The sequence below is a fragment of the Lepus europaeus genome, chromosome X, assembly GCF_033115175.1.
Source record: "Lepus europaeus isolate LE1 chromosome X, mLepTim1.pri, whole genome shotgun sequence".
Taxonomy (NCBI): Eukaryota; Metazoa; Chordata; class Mammalia; order Lagomorpha; family Leporidae; genus Lepus; species Lepus europaeus.
The window spans coordinates 47577790-47601125 of NC_084850.1; the positions used below are offsets into that span (position 1 = coordinate 47577790).

Here is a 23336-nt window from a genome sequence, read left to right on the forward strand (position 1 = left end):
TGGCTCAAGTAGCTGTGTTCTCCCATGCATATGGAAGGCCTGGATAGAGTTACAGGCTCCTCTCTTAAGCCTGGCTCAGCCTTGGTTATTGTGGCCATTTGGGGACTGAACCAGTAGATGAAAGATCTCTATCTCTCTCTTTCTCTCTCTCTCCCCACCCCCTTTCTCTGTGTGTGTGTCTCACAGCCTGTCAAATAAAATGAAAATAAATCAATTTTAAAAATTCCCTACCTCCTCACACAAAAATATGCATATACGTGAATATATATATATATATATATATATATAATCTGTGAAAAGTATCTATTTCCACTGACTATGTTAGACAATCATGAACCAAAGTTTCAAAAGCTTTTCCCTCTAGTAAATTACTTTGTCTCTTCAAGTAGTTTATCAGCTTTAGTTTTGTATCTAGTAAACAAAGTTTATTGCATTATTTTACATATATCACAAAATGTAATCATGGAAATGATGGCTTCATTAGACACAAAAAATTTATTATTTTTCTTTCTTTTAACCTGGTACTGATCCACTGAAACAGACTGGCTAAGACATCTCAGCAGTCTTATATGTAATTGTAAACTTTTATAGCTTTGGCTATGAGTCAGCTAAAAGCAAAAATCAGATGTGAAGAAGGCAGATTTACCACTCTGTTCACTAGCTCTGAGAAGTTTACGCTGTTTTTATATACATTTTAGATCCTGTTTTCAAGGATGTTTTTCAGGATTAAATGACAGTCAAAAACAAGCTGTTTATGAATAAAACAACATTTTTTTAAAAAATTATTTATTTATTTGAAAGGCAGAGTTACAGAGAGGCAGAGGCAGACAGAGAGAGGTCTTCCATCTGCTGATTCACTCCCCAGTTGGCCGCAAAATCTGCAATTGTACTGATTCAGAGCCAGAAGCCAGGAGCTTCTTCCAGGTCTCCCACATGGGTGCAGGGGCCCAAGGACTTGGGCCATCTTCCACTGCTTTCCCAGGCCATAGCAGAGAGCTGGATCGGAAGTGGAGCAGCCGGATCTCAAACCGGCACCCATATAAGATGCGCACACTTTAGGCCTAGGTTTTACCAGCTACACCACAGCGCCAGCCCTGAATAAAACAACAATTTAGAGGAAGCAGGAAAAGTAGATGTTACTGGGTGCTTGCAAATAACCAGATTACTACCATTTGGCAATAATTTTCTCTAAGCGTTCTGGCAGGAAGGGAGAAAGGGTGCTTTTTTGTGGGATTTTGTTGATGTTGTTTTTCTGATGAGATATTCAATTTTAGAACTAAAAACATTGTGTATCTTATAGTCTTGCTCACTGGCTAGATAAAAGCCAGGGCATGATTACAAATCAGTTCTCCTGAGACTCTAACCATATATTTTGTTGCAGAGAAAACAAACACTCATATTCAGGAATCCTGTTGACTTTTTTTTCCCTTGAACAAAATTCTAGTCTGAAGTTACTATATGAGACTATTATAGAAATAACACAGAATAACAAAAGAGGTGATACCTTAAACTACAGTTTTCTTTTTTAGAGGTATGAACATACTCTTCAGATGATTGATTCCTGCTGCATCAACCCTGTAATGTACATAATCAGTATAATCATTAGTTATGTCTTAGTAATGTGTTTCTATAAAGGAGTATATTTTCACTGTAACTATCATATAATCCAAACACTCTAAGGGTTTACTTAATATAGGGATAAAATACAGAGAATGAATGTAAATGGTGCTTGTTCAAGTGATTCTCATGCAACCTTGGTGGGATGGGGTAGCCCACAAAAATCTCCTTAGAGAGGCTACCCACACTCCTTGAACTTTAGGTACATATCAGTAGCCCATTAAGTCTCCTGCCCCTCATAAGGGATTCTTATTGCTACAGAGAGAGAGAGCCACTGGCAAGAATGCATCCTGTCCATTAAGTATGTAGTAGTAGAATGAAAGTGGAGAACTATTACTTTCTAAGTAGTATTCAAAGGTTAGATATTCTCTAATACTAAAAATGAGAACTGATTATCAAATGTTAAAGTGATAAATTTGATATATCTTTTAGGAAAAATGAATCCAAGTAGTATTATAAGACCTAATAGTCTTATCTTTTTTAAGCATGAACATGAACAGTGAACTCAGAAGAGAGGATTTAATCTCTTCCTAAGACATTGTTTGTTAAAAGATAGAATCTGAAAACTGAAAGATGACTTTAAACATACCCTGTGCCAGGTGGAAAGCTCATTTACTGTAAAAGGCCAAATTGCAAATGTTTAAGGCTTTACAGGCCATTTAATTTCTGTAGCAATTACTCAGCTTGCTGTTTGGGTTTGAAAGCAGCCACAGACAGTATGTTAATGAATGTGCCGCATGGCTATGTTTGAATAAAAGTTTGTGCACACTGGAATTTGAGTTTCATTATTTTTGCATATTATAAAATATTGTCCTTTTGACTTTTAGCTGTTTAAAAATGTAAAAGTCATTCTTACTTAAAGGTATATACAAAAAACAGGCTGGATTTGACTACCAGGTCATAGTTTTCTGACCTCTGTTCTAGACCCCTGTTCTTGGGTAAGACTGTCTAAACCAATCCAGGCTAGTAAATCTGTATAAAGTTTAAAGTTCTCTTAGCCCAAAGATTGTCTCCCATTGATACCATGTTCTAGTAGATTATTATCCCTTTGCAATATCTTGTTGCTCTCTAGAGGGCATAATAATTTTGAAGTGCCTTATTCTTGGAGCCACAAAGATTATTTGAACCATAACCTTGTTACTTGGTCATTAGCTCTGACTAGTATGGGTGAGTCATTACTGAAAACATTGGAATAGAGTTATTAGTCAGCCTCCCCACAGTTCTAATGACTCTCAACAACCAGTTGGGTACCATGACAATATTAGAAATCTATCCCAAAAGTACTGGTTCTTATCTTAATATCCTTGTTACTCCATCTTGCTCACCTCAGATCAATTGATGTAAATCACTAAAACATCAGCCTGTTGCCTACAATGTGAGGTCACATTACTACAAAGAGAATATATTGAGGTGAAGTAACAAACCAAGTTTTCAGTACCTGTAAAAACTAGCCCAGCTACAAAACTTAAAATCTCTTGGTCAGTCTCTCCCAATTTTGAGGATTATTTCTTACCTTAAATATAAGAAGATACTTTTCAAAAGCTTGATTGGACTTAATAGATTTTATCAGGATATATCACTGGCTCTCCTAACATTGATTTAATTACCCATGAAATATTTTGAGCCAATCAGAGTTTAAGAATTCTCTCTTCAATTTGCATTTGATTTACACAATTAGAAACATAATCCAGCCAGCCTTTCATAATTCTCTGAAGGCCATCCATTGATCTTTTGGAGATCAAGAGATATAAACCCCAATACAAGCATTAATTGTTGAGGGAGACAACAGTGAGGGGAGCCTAGTGCTACTCAGCTAATTGTTCAAGTGGGCTTTCATCAAGGAAAGAGGCATACCTTGAGAGTATGTGCAAATAATTTATCCTGACCCCACAAGCGAATACCAAGAAAGGTAGAAATTCTGTTGGTCCCGTTTGCTTTAATAGGAGAAAAAGTCAAGATAAATTAAACCTTATTGTTTCACTTTATAGTTACCTTGAAATTAAAATTAATGCTATCAAAATATTATACTGTTATTTAAATATATTTTACAGCAGAAGCACCATTTGATAAATTTTGTCAAAAATCTTTTGACAAAACATCTAGCAAAGATAGTTTAAATAACTCATTTACATCATAGCCATTGTTGTTGATATTTGTACAGGATTTTTGTGTTCATTGTTTGGCATTGGGAATATAGTTGAATTTATATTTGAACATTAATGCACAAATATGATAAATTATGGGTAAATACAAAAATCTACATTTATTTAATCAATTTAGCAAATATTCACTGAGAATCTACTATACCTAGCATTGTTCTACATGCTCGTTACATTAATGAACAAAGCATCTGCACCACCCTAAAAGATCCTATAGAGATGGTGATAAGTGTTAGGGGAAGAAAAGGGGTTGCAGAATGCTGCAGCTGGAAGCAGTTAAATTTTCAATACAGTCCTCATGTAGTCTCCCTAAAAAGGTAACATTTCACTGGAAACCAGATGGAGGTGCAAGGAGCATGCCATGTGGTAATCTGGGGGAAAAAAGGTACAGGAACAGCTCGTACAGAAGCCCTGAGACCTGTTGCACTCTGAACACTAGTCTTAATCAAACAACTTAGAGCAAATTTTACTTGAAATTGTTGAAGCTAACCTCAATATTTTATAAGTTAGAAACAAGTCAAAATATTACCAATGGCATACTGGTTTTTAAAAATGTTAAGGTTTTTTAAAGTGTTACTTTCTCTTTTATATTTGCAAACTAGAATATATCTATGATCAATGAGTACTTTAATGCAGCATTTTCCTTTAAAAATGTTATTAAAAACATGAAAAAATGTTCAATATCACTAGCCATCAGGGAAATGCAAATCAAGGCCATATTGAGGTATCATCTTACCCCAGTTGGAACAGCTTTTATCAAAAAGACAAAAAAATAACAAACACTAGTGACTTTGTGGAGAAAGGAACCCTAACACAGTGTTGGTAGGAATGCAATTTAGTATAGCCACTAGGGAGAACAGTATTTGGATGTTCCTCAAAAAACTAAAAAATAGAACCACATGACCCAATATAATATTGCATCAGCATATGAAAAAGATACCTGCATTTCTGTATTCGTTGCTGCATTATTCACACTAGCCAAAATAGGGAATCAACTTAGTTTTCATCAATGGATGAATGAATAAAGAAAGCTATCTAGATTACACAATGGAGTATTATTCAGCCAACAAAAAGAATGAAATGGGGATATTTGCAACAAAATGGATGGAGTTGGAGATCATTATGTTAAGTGAAATAAGCCATTCTCACAAAGACAAATATCACATTTTTTCTCATGTGGAAATTTATACATACACACATATAGTTGATATGAATCTACAATAGTGATTACTAGATGCTAGTAATAGGGACTCTAGAGACCCCTGGAAAGAAAAGAAAAACAGCAAAGAAACACAAGATGTAACTCTTCAGGAGCCCTGAGGGAGGGGAAGACTGGAGAAGGGGCAAACATATGCAAGGTAATCTGCAGCTGTTGAGTCTCCAAACGGACCTGATTGTGAACTCTGAACATTTCTCTGCAAAATAGGCTACTCCAATATGAGTTCTCTGATTTGTTCACATAACATGCCTCATTACCATGCACATCGACCAATTAGGGAGAGCTTCCTGCTTTAGAAACGCATAAAAGTCCAAGCCAGGCATCTTTGAGAGGCAGTCCTCCAGGGCAGCCAGCCCTTCAGGGCAGGCCGTTCCCACTGCCAGAGAGTTTTGCTCATTGTTCATGGTCAAGTGATGGAGAACCCAGCACAGAAGAGAAGCAGCAACCCAGAAGGCAGTGAAAGACCTCGATGGAGCCAACAGAGAGGAACCTGACAGAAAGGCAAGGCTCTGACCAGCACAGAGACAGCTGCAGTGCAAAGAGCTGTAACATGAAGAGCTGTAGCGTGAGAGCTGTACTGCTCCTGAAGAATTCGCCAAAAGAATCTGCCACATCTCTCCAACACAAGGCGCAGACCTGAGTGACTAGCACCATAGACTCCTGCCACTGCCCCTGTAACACCAACTGCAAAACTCCCACACCATGTTTGGGGGCTCACCTGGCATTGCTGGAGGGCTGAGTGAAAGCAGGCTAACACATAGTTGCTAGAATAATGACCAAGTATTAGTAACACTTGCCTGCGGATTGGTCGTTATTCTAGCCTCCAGACTGGTTAAATCTGTACTCACTTTTCAGAAAAGGACCAGGGAAAGAACTACTCTGTGGATAAAAGAGCCACCACTGGCAAGGTTCTTTGGCAACTCTTCCCTTGGAGTCCTCATCCTGGCTGCTCTAGCAGGTTTCTCACTTTAAATAAATCTTGCTTTGCCCACTGTCCCTGTGCACGTTGAAATTCTTTGACATAAAACAGGAACCTAGATCACCTTCATCATCCCACAACACTAGGAGGGGCATGAGATGGGGAGATATGATTTTGTGTACTAAAACGCACTCAGGTGAAGGCAATGGTTTCTGATGTTCCACAAAACAGTAGTATAGCTATGGTCCGAGGTAACGAAAGTTGAAGAGCTAATTGCCTGCCATGATTGCTTTATGCTTTGTACATCTGTTGAAATATTGTACTATACCCCATAAAATGTACAAGTATTTCATGTTAATCCAAAATTTAAGAAAAAAAATTAGGGGCCGACACTGTAGTGCAGTGGGTTAGCCACGGCCTTTAGCACCAGCATCCCATATGGGTGCCAGTTCAAGTCCTGGCTGTTCCACTTCTGATCCAGCTCCCTGCTGGTGTGCCTGGGAAAGCAGTAGAAGATGGCTAAGTCCTTGGGCCTCTGCTTCCATGTGGGAGACCCAGATGAAGCTCCTGACTCCTGGCTCTGGCCATTGTGGCCATCTGGGGAGTAAATCAGCACATGAAAGTAATTCTCTCTCTCTCTCTCTCTCTCTCTCTCTCTCTCTCTCTCTCTCTCTCTCTCTTTCTTTCTCTTTCTCTCTCCCCCTCTCCCTCTGTGTGTGTGTGTCTCACCCTCTCTAGCTATACTCTGCCTTTCAAATCAATAAATAAATCTTTAAATAAAGTAATCTTTATTAATCTATTATACAACTAAGGGTCAGGTAAAATTTTCTAAGATTTACTAAAATTTGGTATTTAAATTGTATCATTATCTAGGATTTAAAGGGTTCTTATTCAGTAGTGTAGGAAGTGTAGCCACTTAACTCAGCATTGCTGCAAAACTTCTGTGAATGTGAACATGCTAGTAGCTTATTTCCTTGATTTTGAAAAAGATTTATTTATGGGGCTGGTGCTGTGGCACTAGCAGGTAAAGCCTTTGATTGCAGTGTTGGCATCCCATAAGGGCAGTTCAAGACTCGGCTGCTCCACTTCCAGTCCTGCTCCCTGCTAAAGTGCCTGGGAAAGCAGTGCAAATGGCACAAATACTTGGGCCCTTGCACCCATGTGAGAGACCTGGCTCCTGGCTTCAGATCGGCTCAGCTCTGGCCATTGCAACTATTTGGAGAGTGAATCAGCAGATACAAGATTTCTATCTCTGCCTCTGCCTCTCTGTTACTCTTATTTATTTTAAAGCTATGGGGTTTAGTGTCATTGGCCCATAAAAAGCAAAGAATATATTTCTAGATCAGTTTGCAGCTTACCAAGAAGGTCTTTGTTTACCAATCAATGGCCCATACTGAGTACTTAAGAATAGCTGTAAAAGATTAATGGGGGAAAATATTTAGGTCATAGAAGCTAAGTGACTAAATATCTGGGAAGAGTGAAAGGAAGGAGTAAAGGATAACTCCAGAATTTCTAGTTGGGGTGACCAGGTGAAATTCATAGTTTTAAGGCTGTTCTCTGTGTGTCTGTTTGCCTTTTCCCCAGCCAACCTGGTCTCCTTACTCCAGACTATACCTTTGGTTTGTGCTATCCCTTGCCTTACCTGCAATGCCTTCTTCTCTGTTTATTTAAAAGCCACTCATCCTTTAGTACCCAGCTCAAATCCTTGTCTTTCTCTAGGAAATCTTTTGTCCACTCTAACATTGTTCCAAATAAAGAAATGACAGCCAAAGGTTCATGATTGACTTTGGTTGTTCCCCCCTTAGCCCTTAGTCTACTACAACTTTTTGTGTGTGTGAAGCCTGTCTTACATATTTGAGAACAGATGAGACCTAGTTGCTACCATACCTGACCTTGCTTGAGTCAGATATACTTAAGTCAGAGTAGCAATAATGGAACCAGTAGCCATTTCTGAATTCTCTCTTAATGGCACCTGTCATGAATGACCCAGGAAACACTGTTAGGTGTCTCCATTTCATGACCAGGTTGGATAGTAAGATTTTGATCTTTGCATTATTATGGGAAACATTTTTAAATGCTATTTCTAGCAGTGGTGACATTCCACTGAATCTATCAACTAGCCCATATTTCTAAGTTGCTGGCAAAGCTAAGAGTTTAGTCCCCAGTTTTGAAACACGAGTTTTTCCAGATCTGAAACTATTTAGTGTATGTTAGGATCAAAACAACAAAATTGGCCCTGTGAGCACCATATATTAACCCACTGAACTTTGAATAACGTGATTTTTCTCCAACAGGTTTAAACCATGACATTGCAATTGATGTTGCATTCCTACCCATGTATTCTCCAGAAGATGTCCGAACCTCTCAAATAGACACGTTGTTAACTTGCATGAATTACAGCTGTGTATATCCACAGGAAGTAACTGACAGTGACCAGTCGCCAGATCCAAAAGCCCTTGCAGGTGAGATCATCTCAGAGTTCTTTTCATTCAGAAAAAAAAAATGTATAATAAACAATCATCACCTTCAGATGTTACTATGTAAACTCTTCTAGTTTTAAAAAGTTAGTGTCGGTGAATTAAAGGCTTACTTGGCAAGTGTACCCGAGGACTTCTTGAGGATGTCTTTTAAATAAATTAAACAGCTTGTTTCTGTTCCAGGCAGGCATTGAAAATAGTCTCTTAAAACACAAATCTAAAAGTCATTATTTCATCAGAACTAAGTAGATGCACATGGAACAGTGCAGATTGTACTATTTTTTCCTTCTAACTCAGGTGGAACAATTTATCTTTTCCCCCTTAAGATGGCCTGGAATTATAATACCTCCAGAATATAATACAGTACAGTTGTTTTCTCTTGAAAATTTTAGTTATTCAAGTGATATTCAGTAAATTCCTTGAGTACTGCTAGGAGTGTATGCAATCCTGATAGTGAGATGCTTCAGACAACTGATTGTTTAGGCTGCTGCTTAATATACCAAACTTTAAATTATATCTGTATACCTTTAAAATTGTTGATCCAATTTAATTAGCCTATTCACTTTATATTGTCATTTCTATAACCTAAACATGTGGTAAAGTTTCTAGTAATTTTCATTGAGCCAATCAGGATGTTACATTTAAAAGAGCTTTTAAGAAAAAAATGTTATTATCTTGGGATTGTGTGGTGAGTTGTTCTAAGCTGATGAAGTTCTTGAGTGTATTTTTTTAATGAGTCTTATGAGGTGTGCCTGATGATGAAGTAACTTTTGACAGCGATGGTTGCTGCAAATTAGATGTTTGAGTATCTAATTGTATAATATATGAGGTTTTTAAAATTTTTTCCTACGGTCCATTTTAGAGATGACATATTAGTTGTCATAGAAAGTATTACTTGCTACATTGCCACTCCTTAGACTTGAAGTAATTACAAATTTTTAAAGTAGTGCCCTTATGTGTATTTTAAGTATTTCTGTACTTATGTTCTTGATTCATATAATATTCACTTTTGTCACATCTTCTGCCATGTGTGTGTTCTATAAATACAAGTTCAAACTTCTCAGCTATCTGCTTGTTGCTTGTACCAATCAGTATTCTTCTCATAGTCACTAACATGGTCACATGAAAATACTTGATACCCTACTACCAAAGCAGGTAACATTAAGGAAATGAAATAGAAGAATAACTAGAGAAGAAAAATGAAGTGCTAATCAAAAGTAAAGTGATTCATTTTGAGAGGCATATCATGTTTTTCATGACAGGGCAATAACAACAATAATAATAGTATCCATTTAATTCTGTGCTAAACACTGTGCCTCAGCATTTGATGAAAGTTACAAATCATCCCAAGAGGAACCTTGAGAGATGAAAATTATCTCATATTTATAGATAACTAAACTGGAAATGGGAGAAATTCACTAGTGTTGAGTAACAGAGCTGGAATTTGAACTCAGATGTGTCTGATTCCAAATTTTTCCTGAGTCCAAAGTGAAAGATAAACTTAGTAGTAGAGTAATATAATGCAGTGGCTCATGATATAACACTGGTGTACTCTTTCAAACATTTTTTATAATTTAAACACTCACATGGTACAGAAAAGTACTGGATAAAGTTCTCCTTATCTGAGCAGATCCATCTTCTTCCACCAACCCACTCACCCACTCTCTCGAGATAACCAGTATTCTTTGCATTCTTTAAGAAGAAATTATTTTTGCATTTAACAGTATATATTCTGCCTCTCTTTTTCTCTCTTTATGAACCACACACAAATGGATCCCAGAAATAGACATAAATATAAATATGCAGTTCCATAATCAGTTTTTCCCTTTGACAGTGTATCTTGGATATCTTTCAATTAGTATATAGAGAGCTCCAGCAATTTCTCTAATAACTGCAAAGTATTCCACTGTGTGATTGTACCAAAAGTTACTTAATCAGTCCCCTACTGATGGGCATTTAACATTGTTTCCAAATGTTTTGACTGTTAACAGTATTGCAATGAGTCTCCATATATGTATATATATGCCACTTTACTCACACTGTTTGTAAGCACAAGGTATTGTTGATCTTATCAATTTGGCCATTTATATAAGTTTTCTTTCTATGGACTTTCTATCCTAGCTTTATTTTCTTCCTTTTTCTTATCAATTTGTAAGTTATTTTTGCATATCAAAGAACTTAACCCTTTATTGTGTGTTACAAGTATTTTTATCCTGTTTGACATTTATTCAATGAAAGGTTTAGTATTTTAAACAGTTTTATTAACTCAAATATATCAGTCTTAGTTTGTGGTTGCTGGTTTTATGCCATACTGGGAAAGACATCTCCCAGTTCAAGACTATTTTTTTATTTGCTAGTTTTTTCTGATACTTTTATTTATTCATGATTTATATATTTTTATTGTGATAAAGTATGCATAGCATAAAATTTACTTTTGAAACCATTTTAAATTTTCTATTCAGCAGTTTTACAGACATTCACCATATTGCATCCATCACCACTATTTCTGGACCATTTTCATCATCCCAAACAGAAACTGTATCTCTTAAATGGTAATCCCCTATAATTGCTATGCTACTTCCTGTCTCTATGAATTTGCCTATTTTTATATTTTATGCAATAGAATTATACAAAATCTGCCATTTTGTGTCTGCCTTACTTCACTTAGCATAACATTTTCAAGGTTAACTCATGTTATAATACATATATCAGAATTTCATTCCTTTTATGGCTGAATAATATTCCATTATATGTATATAACACATTTTGTTTATCTACTTATCTGTTAATGGGCATTTAGTTTGTTACTATATTTTGGCTATTGTGAATAATTTTTCTATGAACATTGGAGTATAGGTATCTGTCTGAGTCTGCTTTCAGTTCTTTTGTATATACCTAGGAGTGGAATTGCTGTATCATATGTCATTCTTCATTTAACTTTTTAAAAAATGTATTTATTCATTTTATTTAATTGAGAGTGAGACATACACACATGCATGCACACACACACACAGAGACAGACAGACAGAGAGATAGAGAGAGCTCCAGTCCACTGGTTCACTGCCCAAATGACTACAACATCCAAGGCTGGGCCAAGCCAAAACCAGGAGCCAGGAACTCATAGCACGAGTGACAGGGACCTAAGTACTTGAGCCACTACCTGTTGCCTCCCAGAGTGTACAATAGCAAGAAGCTGGATTTGAGAGCAGGGCTGGAACTCAAATCCATACATCCTGATATGAGATGTGGGCATCCCAAGAAGCATCTTAACTGCTAGGCTAAATGTCCATCCATGTGTTTAACTTTTTTGAAGAACTGCCAAACTGTTTTCCACGGTAGCTATACTGTTTTACTTTCATAGCAGCAATTCATGAGGATTCTGGTTTCTCCACATCCTCACCATTAAATTTTCTAGTTTTTTTTTTTTTAAGATTTATTTATTTATTTGAAAGGCAGCGTTACATAGAGGCAGAAGCAGAGAGAAAAAGAGAGGTCTTTCATCCACTGGTTCACTCCCCAAATGGCCACAATGGCCACAGCTGGGCCAATCCAAAGCCAGGAGCCAGGAGCTTCTTCCGGGTCTCCCACATGGGTTCAGGGGCCCAAGGACTTGGGCCATCCTCTACTGCTTTCCCAGGCCATAGCAGAGAGCTGGATCAGAAATGGAGCAATCTACGCCCATCTAGAATGCTGGCACTGCAGGCAGCATCTTTACCTCCTATGCCACAACACAGGCCCCCTGTTTTTTTTTGTTTGTTTGTTTCTTAAAGAGCCATCCTAACAAGTGTGAAGTGGTGTTTCATTGTGATTTTGATTTACATATCCTTAATTACAAATGATGCTGAGCATCTTTTCTTGTGCTTATTGGACATTTGCATATCTTTGGAAAATTATCTGGTCTTTTGCCTATTTTTTTAAGTGACGTGGGACGTGCTGATAGGGCTTCAATTGAATTCAATTGTAGTTTATTTTTGTGTAGTGAGTGAGATAGGGATCCAGTTTTATATTTTCTCCAGGTAGCCACTAACTTCAAATCATTTATTGTTGCGGTTGATTTCTTCTGAGGGGAGGAGCGTGGTGGGGGCAAGAGGCGTGGAGTCACCACACAGACCCCGGAAGTCTGGTGAAAGCAGGCCTGAGGCAAGCAGCTTGCAGACTCGTTTATTTCAGTTGCTACAGCAGCTTATGTAGCCAAGGCAGCCAATCCGGTCAAGGGGCGGTCTATGCCCTAACCAATCACACCCTGTTGCCAGGCAGTTTCTAAAGCCATCCAATCACAGCCTGTTGCCAGGCAGTTTCTGTTGCCAGTGGCCATCTTGGCATGGCCTTCTCATTCCACCACAATTTATTGAATAATGCATACTGATACAATGCCCTACTTCATCATTTTAATTCAGAAGTACAAGGTCATACATGCCTTCCACCTCCTTGAAAGTATTTGGTTAACATAATTAAGAAAACGGTTTTATTATTTTCCAGGTAATCAGGACTTCACATATTATTTTCAGAGCAGGGAATACCACACTGTATTACAATCGAGGTTGGACTAGGCTGAAGACACAAAGCAACTCACAGAGACTTAATAAAAATTTCTTGCTCAAGTCTACAGCAGTAAGTCATCAACTCTCTTCCCAGCAATGATTCTAGAATCCACCTCCTTCCGTCTTGTTGCTGCCCTGGAAGGGACAAATGGCTTCTAGAGTTGTCAAGGCAGAGGAAGAAAGAGATGAAGGACACAGTGGCTTTAGTTACACTAGACCAGAAGTAACAGGTCACTTCCCCTTGCATTCTCAGTTGTCAGAAGTCAGCTATTAGATCCTAACCTGACCATAAGGGAGACCAGGGCACTTTGTCTTTCCCTGTAACCATGAAGGGGAAATGGAGTGAGAACAGATAGCAACATCTTTGTCTTACCCATTTGTGATGTTTCTTTTTTTAATTTCTTTTTATTTTTTAAATAATGTCTTTTTAATTTACATTATAGTCAAAGGCTTAATGCTCCACTAAATAAAGGATTCAACAAAATTAAAAAGACCTTAGTTCAACAGGAATATAGGCAAGGGCTTTAAATAATAATCAAATTAAAAATGTCCATTTTGCTCATCTACAAGAAGTTTTAAAATAGTCACAGTTCATTAAAACTATAGTACTGTATCATTCTTGACAATTTGACAAAGATTTAAAAAAAGTTTGACAAAAGCATATTTCAGCAAAGCTGATATAGGCATGTCTTAAAATGTACAATATTTATTATACTAACAATTTAAAATGAAATGTACAGAAGCTGCTTATAGGTAAAATCTGTAGTCTTTTTTAAAATATTTATTTAAGAGTCAGAGAAAGACAGAGCTTCCATCATCTGGTTCACTCCCTACATGCCTGCAGTGACCAGAGCTGGGCTAAGCCAAAGCCTAGAGCTAGGAATACAACCTGGGTCTCCCACAAAGGTTTCAGGGACCTAATTACTTGAGCCGTAACATGATGCATGTTAGGGTCTGCATTAAAAGGATGCTAGAATTGGGATCCAACCTGAAACTAACCCAGGCACTCCAATGTGGGACATCGGCATCCTAACTGATATCTTAACTATCAGGCCAAATGCCTACCCCATTTTCTTATCTTTAAAGAATTTATAGTGTGGGGCCAACATTGTGGCAAAGCAGGTAAAGCTGCTGCCTGTGATGCATGCATCCTATATGGGCACGAGTTTGTGTCCCAGCTACTCCATTTCCAGTCTAGTTCTCTGCTAATGGCCTGGAAAAGGCAGCAGAAGAGTCCACATCTCCCTCTGTGTAGCTCTGATTTTCAAATAAATAAATAATCCTTTTAAAATAAGAATTTCTGTAATGAAAATAATGTCATCTCATTACATTAAAATAATTAATTTAATTAATTAATAAGTGATTGAAATAATGTAATTTATAATAGGCTTGATTTAAGTAAAAAATTATTACTGCCAATATTTGAGTTCTTGCTCTAAGCCATCTGCCATTCTAAGTGCCTTGAATGCATTTAATTCACAAAACACCCTATGATGTAGGAAATAGATATGCATACTAAAACATAAAGAAGTACCCAAAGTATTACACAACTGGAATAATCATCTAAAGAGAAGAGTTATTTATATTTTATGTTAAGGGTAGTATATAATTCCTTATCTGTAAAGGTCAATATATGGTAGCAATTATTAAGGTTTGAGTTGCTGCTGGTAGCATCAGATCTGAAGATCCTGAAATCTTCCCAATGCATCTGGATTAAAATCCATCCCATTCAAAAAAGAAAAAAAAAATAGTACCAGCAAGTTTTTGTAATATCTATTGTCCTTTATTGAACTTGCAGAATTTTAAATTATTCATTAGGTTTTTGATTTATCTAGCAAAGGTGTAATTACAGTGAATCTCATGAAGTCTAAGCTTGCATAGGTCCCTTCCAAGGCCCATTTGGTATCTTATATGTTTTGTATTTTATTCCTAAAAAAGGCCCTGTTCAGGCCCCACAAAATCTAGACACATGCTTGGACTATAGAACAATTTTGTAGAAAAGTAGTTCTAGCATAAAATATTAAAATCATATGCCATGAAGTCATACTATCTGGATTAAAATCAAATGTGACTTTGCTTATTACTTAACAAATCTGAGTGTTAGTTTCTTCATATTTAAAATAAAGTTTGTATTGTATGTAGCCATTGAAGTCTGTGTATGATCTGTTAGCTGAGTAGTAGCTAGCTAATCTTCTGAAAGAGTTTCCTTAAATGCTTAGATCCAAGAAAAGAAAAAAAACATGCTTCTAGTTTTTCAGATTGGCCCTCTGTGTTGTGGTACTCCTTCAACACTTAGCCAGGCTTTTTTTTTATATATATAACTCTGCCTTAGCTCTCCCTTCTTACTTGTTCATAACCTGAAGATCAAATAGAGATAAATGATTAGGACAGATGCTCAGGCCTTTTCTGAGCATTTGTCCAAATCTGTGTATATGCTCTTTTTGAGTCCCCAGTGTACACAGAAGCTTTGAAATGCCCTTATTTACCCACATCTATTTTCCCAATTGCTTCTTCCCTGGGTGTTTTCATCAGGTTATTGCTTGCCCCAACTTTATATCCCACCACCTGCACTGGCCAATACTTTTACCTTTATGTGCTTTCAATGAAAGCCACTCTATCTGTGGGAATGTTCCAAACTGGGTGAAACAAAAGCAAGCCCTTGCTTCTGTCCTTGAGGGAGCTGACAAATGGGTCAAAACACACAACCAAATTTTGAGAATAAAGTCTTCATTGCTCCCTTTGGTAGGAGTGCGAGCTGCCATCATAATGAGTGAGGAGTGGTAGGCAGGCTGTTTAAAGGATCATAGCACACTCTGACCGCTGTGCTGCAGTTTCTTTATTCACTTATCTTGTCCTGTTGTTCTTAGTCTTTCTCTAAATTACAGAGTTCTAAAAATTTAGATTCTGAGAGTTTTTGCGAACTTATACAATGCTTTTTAGAGAGACAGAGCCCTACCCTGCTATTTTCGGTAATGTCACTCACCTTGATAAAGCTGCTTAAGAGTTTGCGTAGCTAAGTTAATAAAGCCACTTCAAAGGGAGCTACAAAAGCTTATGGAATTCATATAATCTTTTAATTCCATTGGTCCATGAACTTTCTGAAGCTCCCTCATATATGTGATTAAAATATATAGGGTAAGTAATTCTTGTTTTGCTGTATGGACTATAAATTTTGAAAAGTTGATACTTGAGTTTAAAAATTAGAAAGTTGGTCTTTGCACTTCTTTGAAATCTAACAATCAGATTTTATTTGGAACCTTATAAATAATCTTGCGAATATAAATATATATATATATAGATATAGATATAAATATTTACTTTGCTACATTAAAAACTGCACTGAAACAATATGTCTTTAGAGTACTAGTCCATGTCTTAACATTATGGGTAGCATCTTTTTGAGGTGTTCACGTCTATCTGCAGAAGTTACTATACCATAACTTTGATAAACAGTTAATATGAATTGGAGGAAAGAGGGAGAAGATGAGGGACAATGTTAATATTGCAAGAAAAAAATCATCACCTTATGTGATTCTAAAGCCAAGTAAATATTTAACTATTTTACAATACTTACCATCTGCTTTTTACTTTTAGGTGATATTATAAAAGCAGTAACTGAACTGGATAGAGTACATATCGTCGGTATCTTGGATATCTGTAATTTGGGTAACAATAAAGTAGAAATCTATTTGCAGAAAATTTATATTCCAGAGAATATGCCTTAAGAATTGACAAATGAAATTATTACAGATATAAAGAAAATACTGCTTTAAAGATATTCTATCATTTTGTTGGTGATTTCAGTGACTGTTTTTAGCAAGAATAGAACATGGGATCTAAATTTAAGTGGTTTTATGTTTGTCTTGTGTTTGGATTTATCACACAACGTTTGAGAGTCATTATTGAAAAAGGTCATCAGAACAAGTTACATACATCAAGAAAATTTACCTTACTTCTGTATGACCATTACCTCGAACTTGTAATAATTTATGTTTGATGTTCTGTTTGTGAAGAACACTTTTGTTCTAAAGCTCATTATGTAAGTCATCCTGACTTACAAGAGTAAATTTCCATGGAGATTTAATATCATTCCAGTTTTATTCACTCCTAATGGGAAATTTTGAATTGTCAATTTGAAGACTAAATTTTCCTTAAGTGGCCAATCTGCATTTCTCACAACCAAAGTAGCTCCTGTAATTTTCAAAAGTTTACATGGGTTGTTTCGTGTTAATTTGGTCAGCTATAAAATGAATGTGGAGAATCACATTGCCTTAAGGTTATTTCACTGCATATTGCGACTTCATATACTTTGGGTTTCTAAATATTTTGATCATTATGTAAAATCAGAGGCTGCTGTATGTCTCTATTCTTGCTGTATTCATTTCTAGTTTCAGTATATGTAATGTAAGTTTTAAATAAGTGAAATTTTATCACATATTAACATTTTAAGTGCTCGTATTGCAGATAGGAAACAGTAACTAAGGGGATAGATTTTGTACTGGTTATCTATTGTACTTCATTTGAAATGTAAATGGCCACTCCACATTTGCAAGACCCTGTGGTTGACATCTATGTGGTTTCTTAGATGAGCCAAATTGGCCATTAAATGAGATTAAAGACTATTTTGTGTCAAGATGAATTTGATTATAGCTAAGCTATTAACTTGTGGGATTTCCCTGTAGCTCTGTTGTTCTGTGACTTCATGTGCTATACATTTAAAATGTGCTCAACAGCCTGCAAACCTAAAGGCATACTTCAATTTCTTCTTAAATGTGCTTGTTTTATTCTTTGTAACTGTGTTTAAACATTAATTGAAATAGTGGATTCTTCTCATTACAATTTTGAGTGTTATTAAAGAAGTTAAAATGCAATAATGTTTTGGTCTCCAGTCTTATTTTTAATATATTTGATGTATTGTGTGTTTCCTCCATATTTGGGGGCTATATACGTACTTGCTAAATGAGCCAAGATGATTCTTCCATATGGGTTTGAAGACTGTTGTTTATGAAACAGAATCTGGGTTTGGTGTTAAGCTATTATAACTTTTAAAAGGCAATTTAATTTTAGTGCTACATAAATGTTAGAAGAGGAAAAGTCTTAAATAGCTATTGACTAAAAACCTTCTGACAAAGATTTCAGAACTATATGAATCTAATTTCTGTTCTTACATTACATGAGAATAAGAACTACTTTAAAATTTCAGGAGTTTTATTAACAGCTTCCCTGACAGTTTATTTTATGTTCTCGTAATGTTTCTGTCCAATTTGGAGTTAAACACCTGTGCCCATATTTCTGGTTGTTGGAAAACTAGGTAGCTACTATGGCAGTATTGTAAGAAAAATAGCAAATAGTCAGAAGAATCTATCTTCAAGTTATAATATGTATTCATTAATTACAAAGCAACACAAATATGCTACTGTGATGCCACCTTCAGATTAACAAATCAGTTAATAAAATATGAACTATGTCGTCTCCTAGAGAACCACAATCTCACTGAAGCGTCTGATTCTGGCTGGTGCATGGGATGGGCCCATTGAAGTCTTTTGGAAACTGTTAAAGGATGAATGGAAGCATATGCTCCAACTTCCAAACACTCTTAACTCCTTGTTGGAACTACCTTGAATTCATTTCATTCCTATTAAGAAGAGTATTTTCAGAAATTTGAAATACTTATTTGGAGACACTAACAATATTATTTTATGTGAACTGTAAACTCTAATTCTCATTTTTCTAAATTCGTGAGTATGACTTAAAATAGAGCCACTTGCTGTTTCACTGGTGACATTTCAGGTGCCATTAATTTTTCTTTTATTAAGATTTGATACCCAAGAATTTCTTAGTAAATTGATGGAAGGTGAATTGTACGTTAACCAGTCCTTCTTGTTTCAGTAATCAACTACTTTTAGTAAATCAAGTTTAGGAAAAAAAAGTATTTTAAAACTAGATAAGGTACGATTTGGGAATTATGTGTCATTTTCAGATATTTGAGATTTGGGTTTTTTTAAACATTTATTTATTTATTTGAAGGGCAGAGTTTCAGAGAGAGAGAGAGAGACAGTGAGACAGAGAGACCCAGAAAGATATCGTCCATCCACTAGTTTACTCCCCAAATGGCTGCAACAGTCAGGGCTGGGCCAGGCTGGAGCCAGGAGCCTCCTCCTGGTCTCCCATGTGGGTGCAGGGGCCCAAGCACTTGGGTCATTTTTTTTTAAAGATTTGTTTATTTATTTGTTTGTTTGAAAGGCAGAATTACAGAGAGGCAGAGGCAGAGAGAGAGAGAGCGGTCTTCCATCCTCTGATTCACTCTCCAATTGGAGAGCCAGAGCTGCGCCTATCCGAAGCCAGGAGCTGAACTTCTTCCAAGTCTCCCACCTGGGTGCAGGGGCCCAAGAATTTGGACCATCTTCTACTGCTTTCCCAGGCCATTAGCAGGGAGCTGGATCAGAAGTGGAGCAGCCAGGACATGAACCCATGCTCATATGGGATGCCAGCATCAATGACAGCTAAGGCCCAAGAGTTTGTTTGAGTTGATGGAAGTCTCCAAAATGGAAACACTAGATATAAAAACACTTTTTTTTCTTTTTTTGTGAAAGAAACAATGCATATGATAACCAGGAAAGGAAAGAACAATAACAAAAGTGACAAAAACCAGCATCAATGTCAGGACTTCATTTGACAGTGTATCAACATTACAGGTAGTTGTCAGCAGCTTTACTACCTGGGACTTGTTAAAAGTGAAAATTCTCAGGCCCACCCAAGATCTATTGAATCAGAAACTCTCTCGGATACAGCCCAGTCATCTAGTTTTAACAAGACCTGGAGGAAATTACAATGTCCAATTGACAACAAATCAGAAATACATCATGTTTTTATTGTGATATAAATACATTTAGAGGACAAGCAAGGACAAGTGCGGCAGCAGAAATCTTGATATCTTTTATCCTGATTAGATGTCAATAGATTAAAAGCTAAAATTCTGTATCATTGGATTCATTATTTTTAAGGTGTATTTTTCTTTTTTTCCTTTGATATATACTTTGTTTAAATTATACAAGTTTCATGTATTTCCTTTATACCGTTATAGGAACATAGTGGCACTCCCCCCCCCACCTTCCCTCCCACCCACATCCTGACCCTTCCTCCCCTCCCTCTCATATTCCCACTCTTAATTTTTACAATGATCTTTTTTTAGTACACTTAATGCTCATATAGTTAATGCTATCCTAAGTAAAAGAGTTGAACAAATAGTATGTAGAGAAAACAAAACAAAGCAAAACAAAATACAGTTCCTCAACAAAAGTGACAAGGGCTATAAACCAACATTGATTATCAAAATGTCTCTTTCACTTTAATGCATTTTATTTCAGGTACTCTATTCATTACCTCTGATCAGGGAAAACATGATATCTGTCTTAAACACATTTTTTTCTTCATCCAGTTCACACCAATTGCTATATTGTCCCTCTTTATTATATTGTCATACTGATACCACTTCTAGCTCTAAATTTTTGCTTTCTTTTATGCTAATAAAAAATCCATAGGGGCCGGTGCCGTGGCACAGTAGGTTAATCCTCTGCCTGTGGCACCGGCATCCCATATGGGCGCCAGTTCTGGTCCCGACTGCTCCTCTTCCGATCCAGCTCTCTGCTATGGCCTGGGAAAGCAGTAGAGGATGGCCCAAGTTCTTGGGCCCATGCACCCATGTGGGAAGACTGGGAGGAAACTCCTGGCTCCTGGCTTCAGATTGGCGCAGCTCTGGCCGTTGCAGCCATTTGGGGAGTGAACCAACGAAGGAAGACCTTTCTGTCTCTCCCTTTCACTGTCTGTAAGTATACCTCTCAAATAAATAAATAAAATCTTTAAAAAAATCCATAGATTTTGAAATGAACCAGTTAGAAGTTAGGTACAGTTTTGTTTCTCAACTCCCTCTTAGGGAAAGCCACTTAAAATGCTTGACTCCAGTTTCATTATTTGTAAAATTTGCAAAATAATTATCTCATCCATGTATATGGTTCATTTGGTCTATTAGTATAAGTGCTGATAATGTCTTTGCATTCTTTTCATATATTTCATGAAAATGTGAATCTATGAAAAATATTTTAAAGTTATTAAACCATTCACAATCATACTGATTATAGTTATTGACTCACTGTACAAAAAATTAAAGTATTTTAATCCAAGTTATTTTACTGTTAATAATCTTCCTAGTTTAATAAAAAAGTAAGGTACATGAGCAAAATTAACACTTTAAGATTTGATTATTATTTATAGCCCTTGCCTATACTCTTTTTTAAAAGATTTTATTTTATTTGAAAGAGTTACAGAGAGAGGTAGAGATAGAGAGGTCTTCCATCTGCTGGTTCACTCCCCAGATGGCCACAATGGCTGGAGCTGAGCCGATCCGAAGCCAGGAGCTTCTTCTGGGTCTCCCATGTGGATGCAGGGGCTCAAGGACTTGGGCCATCTTCTACTGCTATCCCAGGTCACAGCAGAGAGCTGGATTGGAAGGGGAGCAGCCAGGACTAGAACCAGCGCCCATATGGGATGCCAGGGCTTCAGGACAGGGCTTTAACCTGCTGGCCACAGCGCCGGCCCCTGCCTATACTCTTAAGGAACAATGGTTTTTCTACTTACTACATGTTGAATTCTTTATTTAGTGGAGGACTAAGCTTGTGATTACACAGAAAATTTTAAGTATGTAATTGCAAAAATTAAGAGAAAAATAAGAAAAGAAGGGAGGGTGGGAGTGAGGGAGTGAGGGAGTGAGGGAGAAAGAGTGGGAAGAATCACTATGCTCTTAAAAGCATATATGAGGCCAGTGCCACGGCTCAATAGGCTAATCCTCCACCTGCGGCGCCGGCATCCTGGGTTCTAGTCCCGGTCGGGGTGCCGTGTTCTGTCCCGGTTGCTCCTCTTCCAGTCCAGCTCTCTGCTGTGCCCCGGGAGTGCAGTGGAGGATGGCCCAAGTGCTTGGGCCCTGCACCCCATGGGAGATCAGGAGAAGCACCTGGCTCCTGGCTTCGGATCAGCACCACGTGCCAGCTGCAGTGTGCTGGCTACAGCGGCCATTGGAGGGTGAACCAACGGAAAAGGAAGACCTTTCTCTCTGTCTCTCTCTCTCATTGTCCACTCTGCCTGTCAAAAAAAAGCATATATGAAAAAATTTTTTTTAAATGTAAAAATATTTTATACATACATCCTTGAAAGAGAAATCTGAAATTTTATAAATTATATGTACATTTTCAGTGAAAATCGAGCATCACTTTTTTATTGTTTATTTTAAAGGCAGAAAGAGGCAGACAAATGGACAGAGGTCAGTTCATTTGCCCACTTGCCAAATGCCTACAACAGCAGGGACTGGACAAGCTGAAACCAGGAGCCAAGAACACGCTCTTGAGTCTCCCATGTGGGTGTCAGGGACCCAACTGCTATAACCATCACCTGCTGCCTCCCAGAGTGTGCATTAGCAGGAAGCTGAAATAGAGAGCACAGCCAGGACTCACACCTAGGCACTCCCTTATGGTATGTTGGCATCCTAGACGCCATCTTAACTGCTGCACCAAAAGTCTGCTCCTCAAAGAGACATTTTGGAAAAACACCAGTACATTTGTACATTTGTACATTATACAAGGCCATTGTATATGATTCCTCAGAGCTTAAGATCTAGAAGTTGCTGCTAACAACATTTTGTTATCTATTTTGATGATGAAGAACTGAAAAAGACAAATAATGTAAAATAGTCAAGACATTAAATTGTAAGGCCAAACTTATACTCCAAAGCCTGTTTGTCTGATTTTAGTGAAAAGTGTTTGAAGAATAAAATTTCAGTTATTATATTAGGTCACTGTGCGATAAACTCTAAACCTTAGAGCTCATAAAATAATGTGGCAAATTATTGTTGTAGTGCATATCCAAATATTTATAGTGCATATCCACTCTGTGCCAGGAACTAGGTTATCACTAGAAACACAATACGTACAAGCAAAAACACACATGACCTCTACACTTGGGTAGCTTATATTATTGTGGCAGAAAAGCCCATTCAAAAACACTCCACAAATACATGAGGTAAACGTCACAAAGGAAAGGTTATGGTTTCTCTCTCTCTCCCCCCCTCCCCACCTTTCTTTCTTCCTCCTTTCCTCTGTCACTCTGCCTTTCAAATATATCAATCTTTAAAGACTGAAAGAATAAGGGCTGATGTGGCTGGACTGCACAAAGTGGGATACAAAAAGAGAAAGGCACATATATGGTCCCTTGCAGAATATACAGAGCCTTATAGGCCATGATAAGGACTTTAGTTGGTATTTTTTTAAAGATTTATTTATTTATTTGAAAATCAGAGTTACACAGAGAGAGGAGAGGGAGAGAGAGAGAGAGAGAGAGAGAGAGAGAGAGAGGTCT

The 23336-nt window shown here is 37.1% G+C and overlaps 1 protein-coding gene across 4 annotated transcripts in view; it reads left to right on the forward strand.

Moving 5' to 3' along the window:
* Positions 1–17796, forward strand: part of RADX (RPA1 related single stranded DNA binding protein, X-linked) — a 78629-nt gene extending 60833 nt beyond the window's left edge. The window contains exons 13-15 of one of the 4 annotated variants that reach the window (XM_062184049.1): positions 8209–8376; positions 10854–10943; positions 16527–17796. In XM_062184049.1, coding sequence (XP_062040033.1) covers positions 8209–8376; positions 10854–10943; positions 16527–16657 — 389 coding nt within the window. In that variant the 3' untranslated portion in view covers positions 16658–17796. Of the gene's footprint in view, positions 1–8208; positions 8377–10853; positions 10944–12870; positions 13266–16526 lie in introns of those variants that run through there. The other 3 variants (XM_062184050.1, XM_062184051.1, XM_062184052.1) reach the window with 3 other exon arrangements.
* Positions 17797–23336: the final 5540 nt, after the last annotated feature.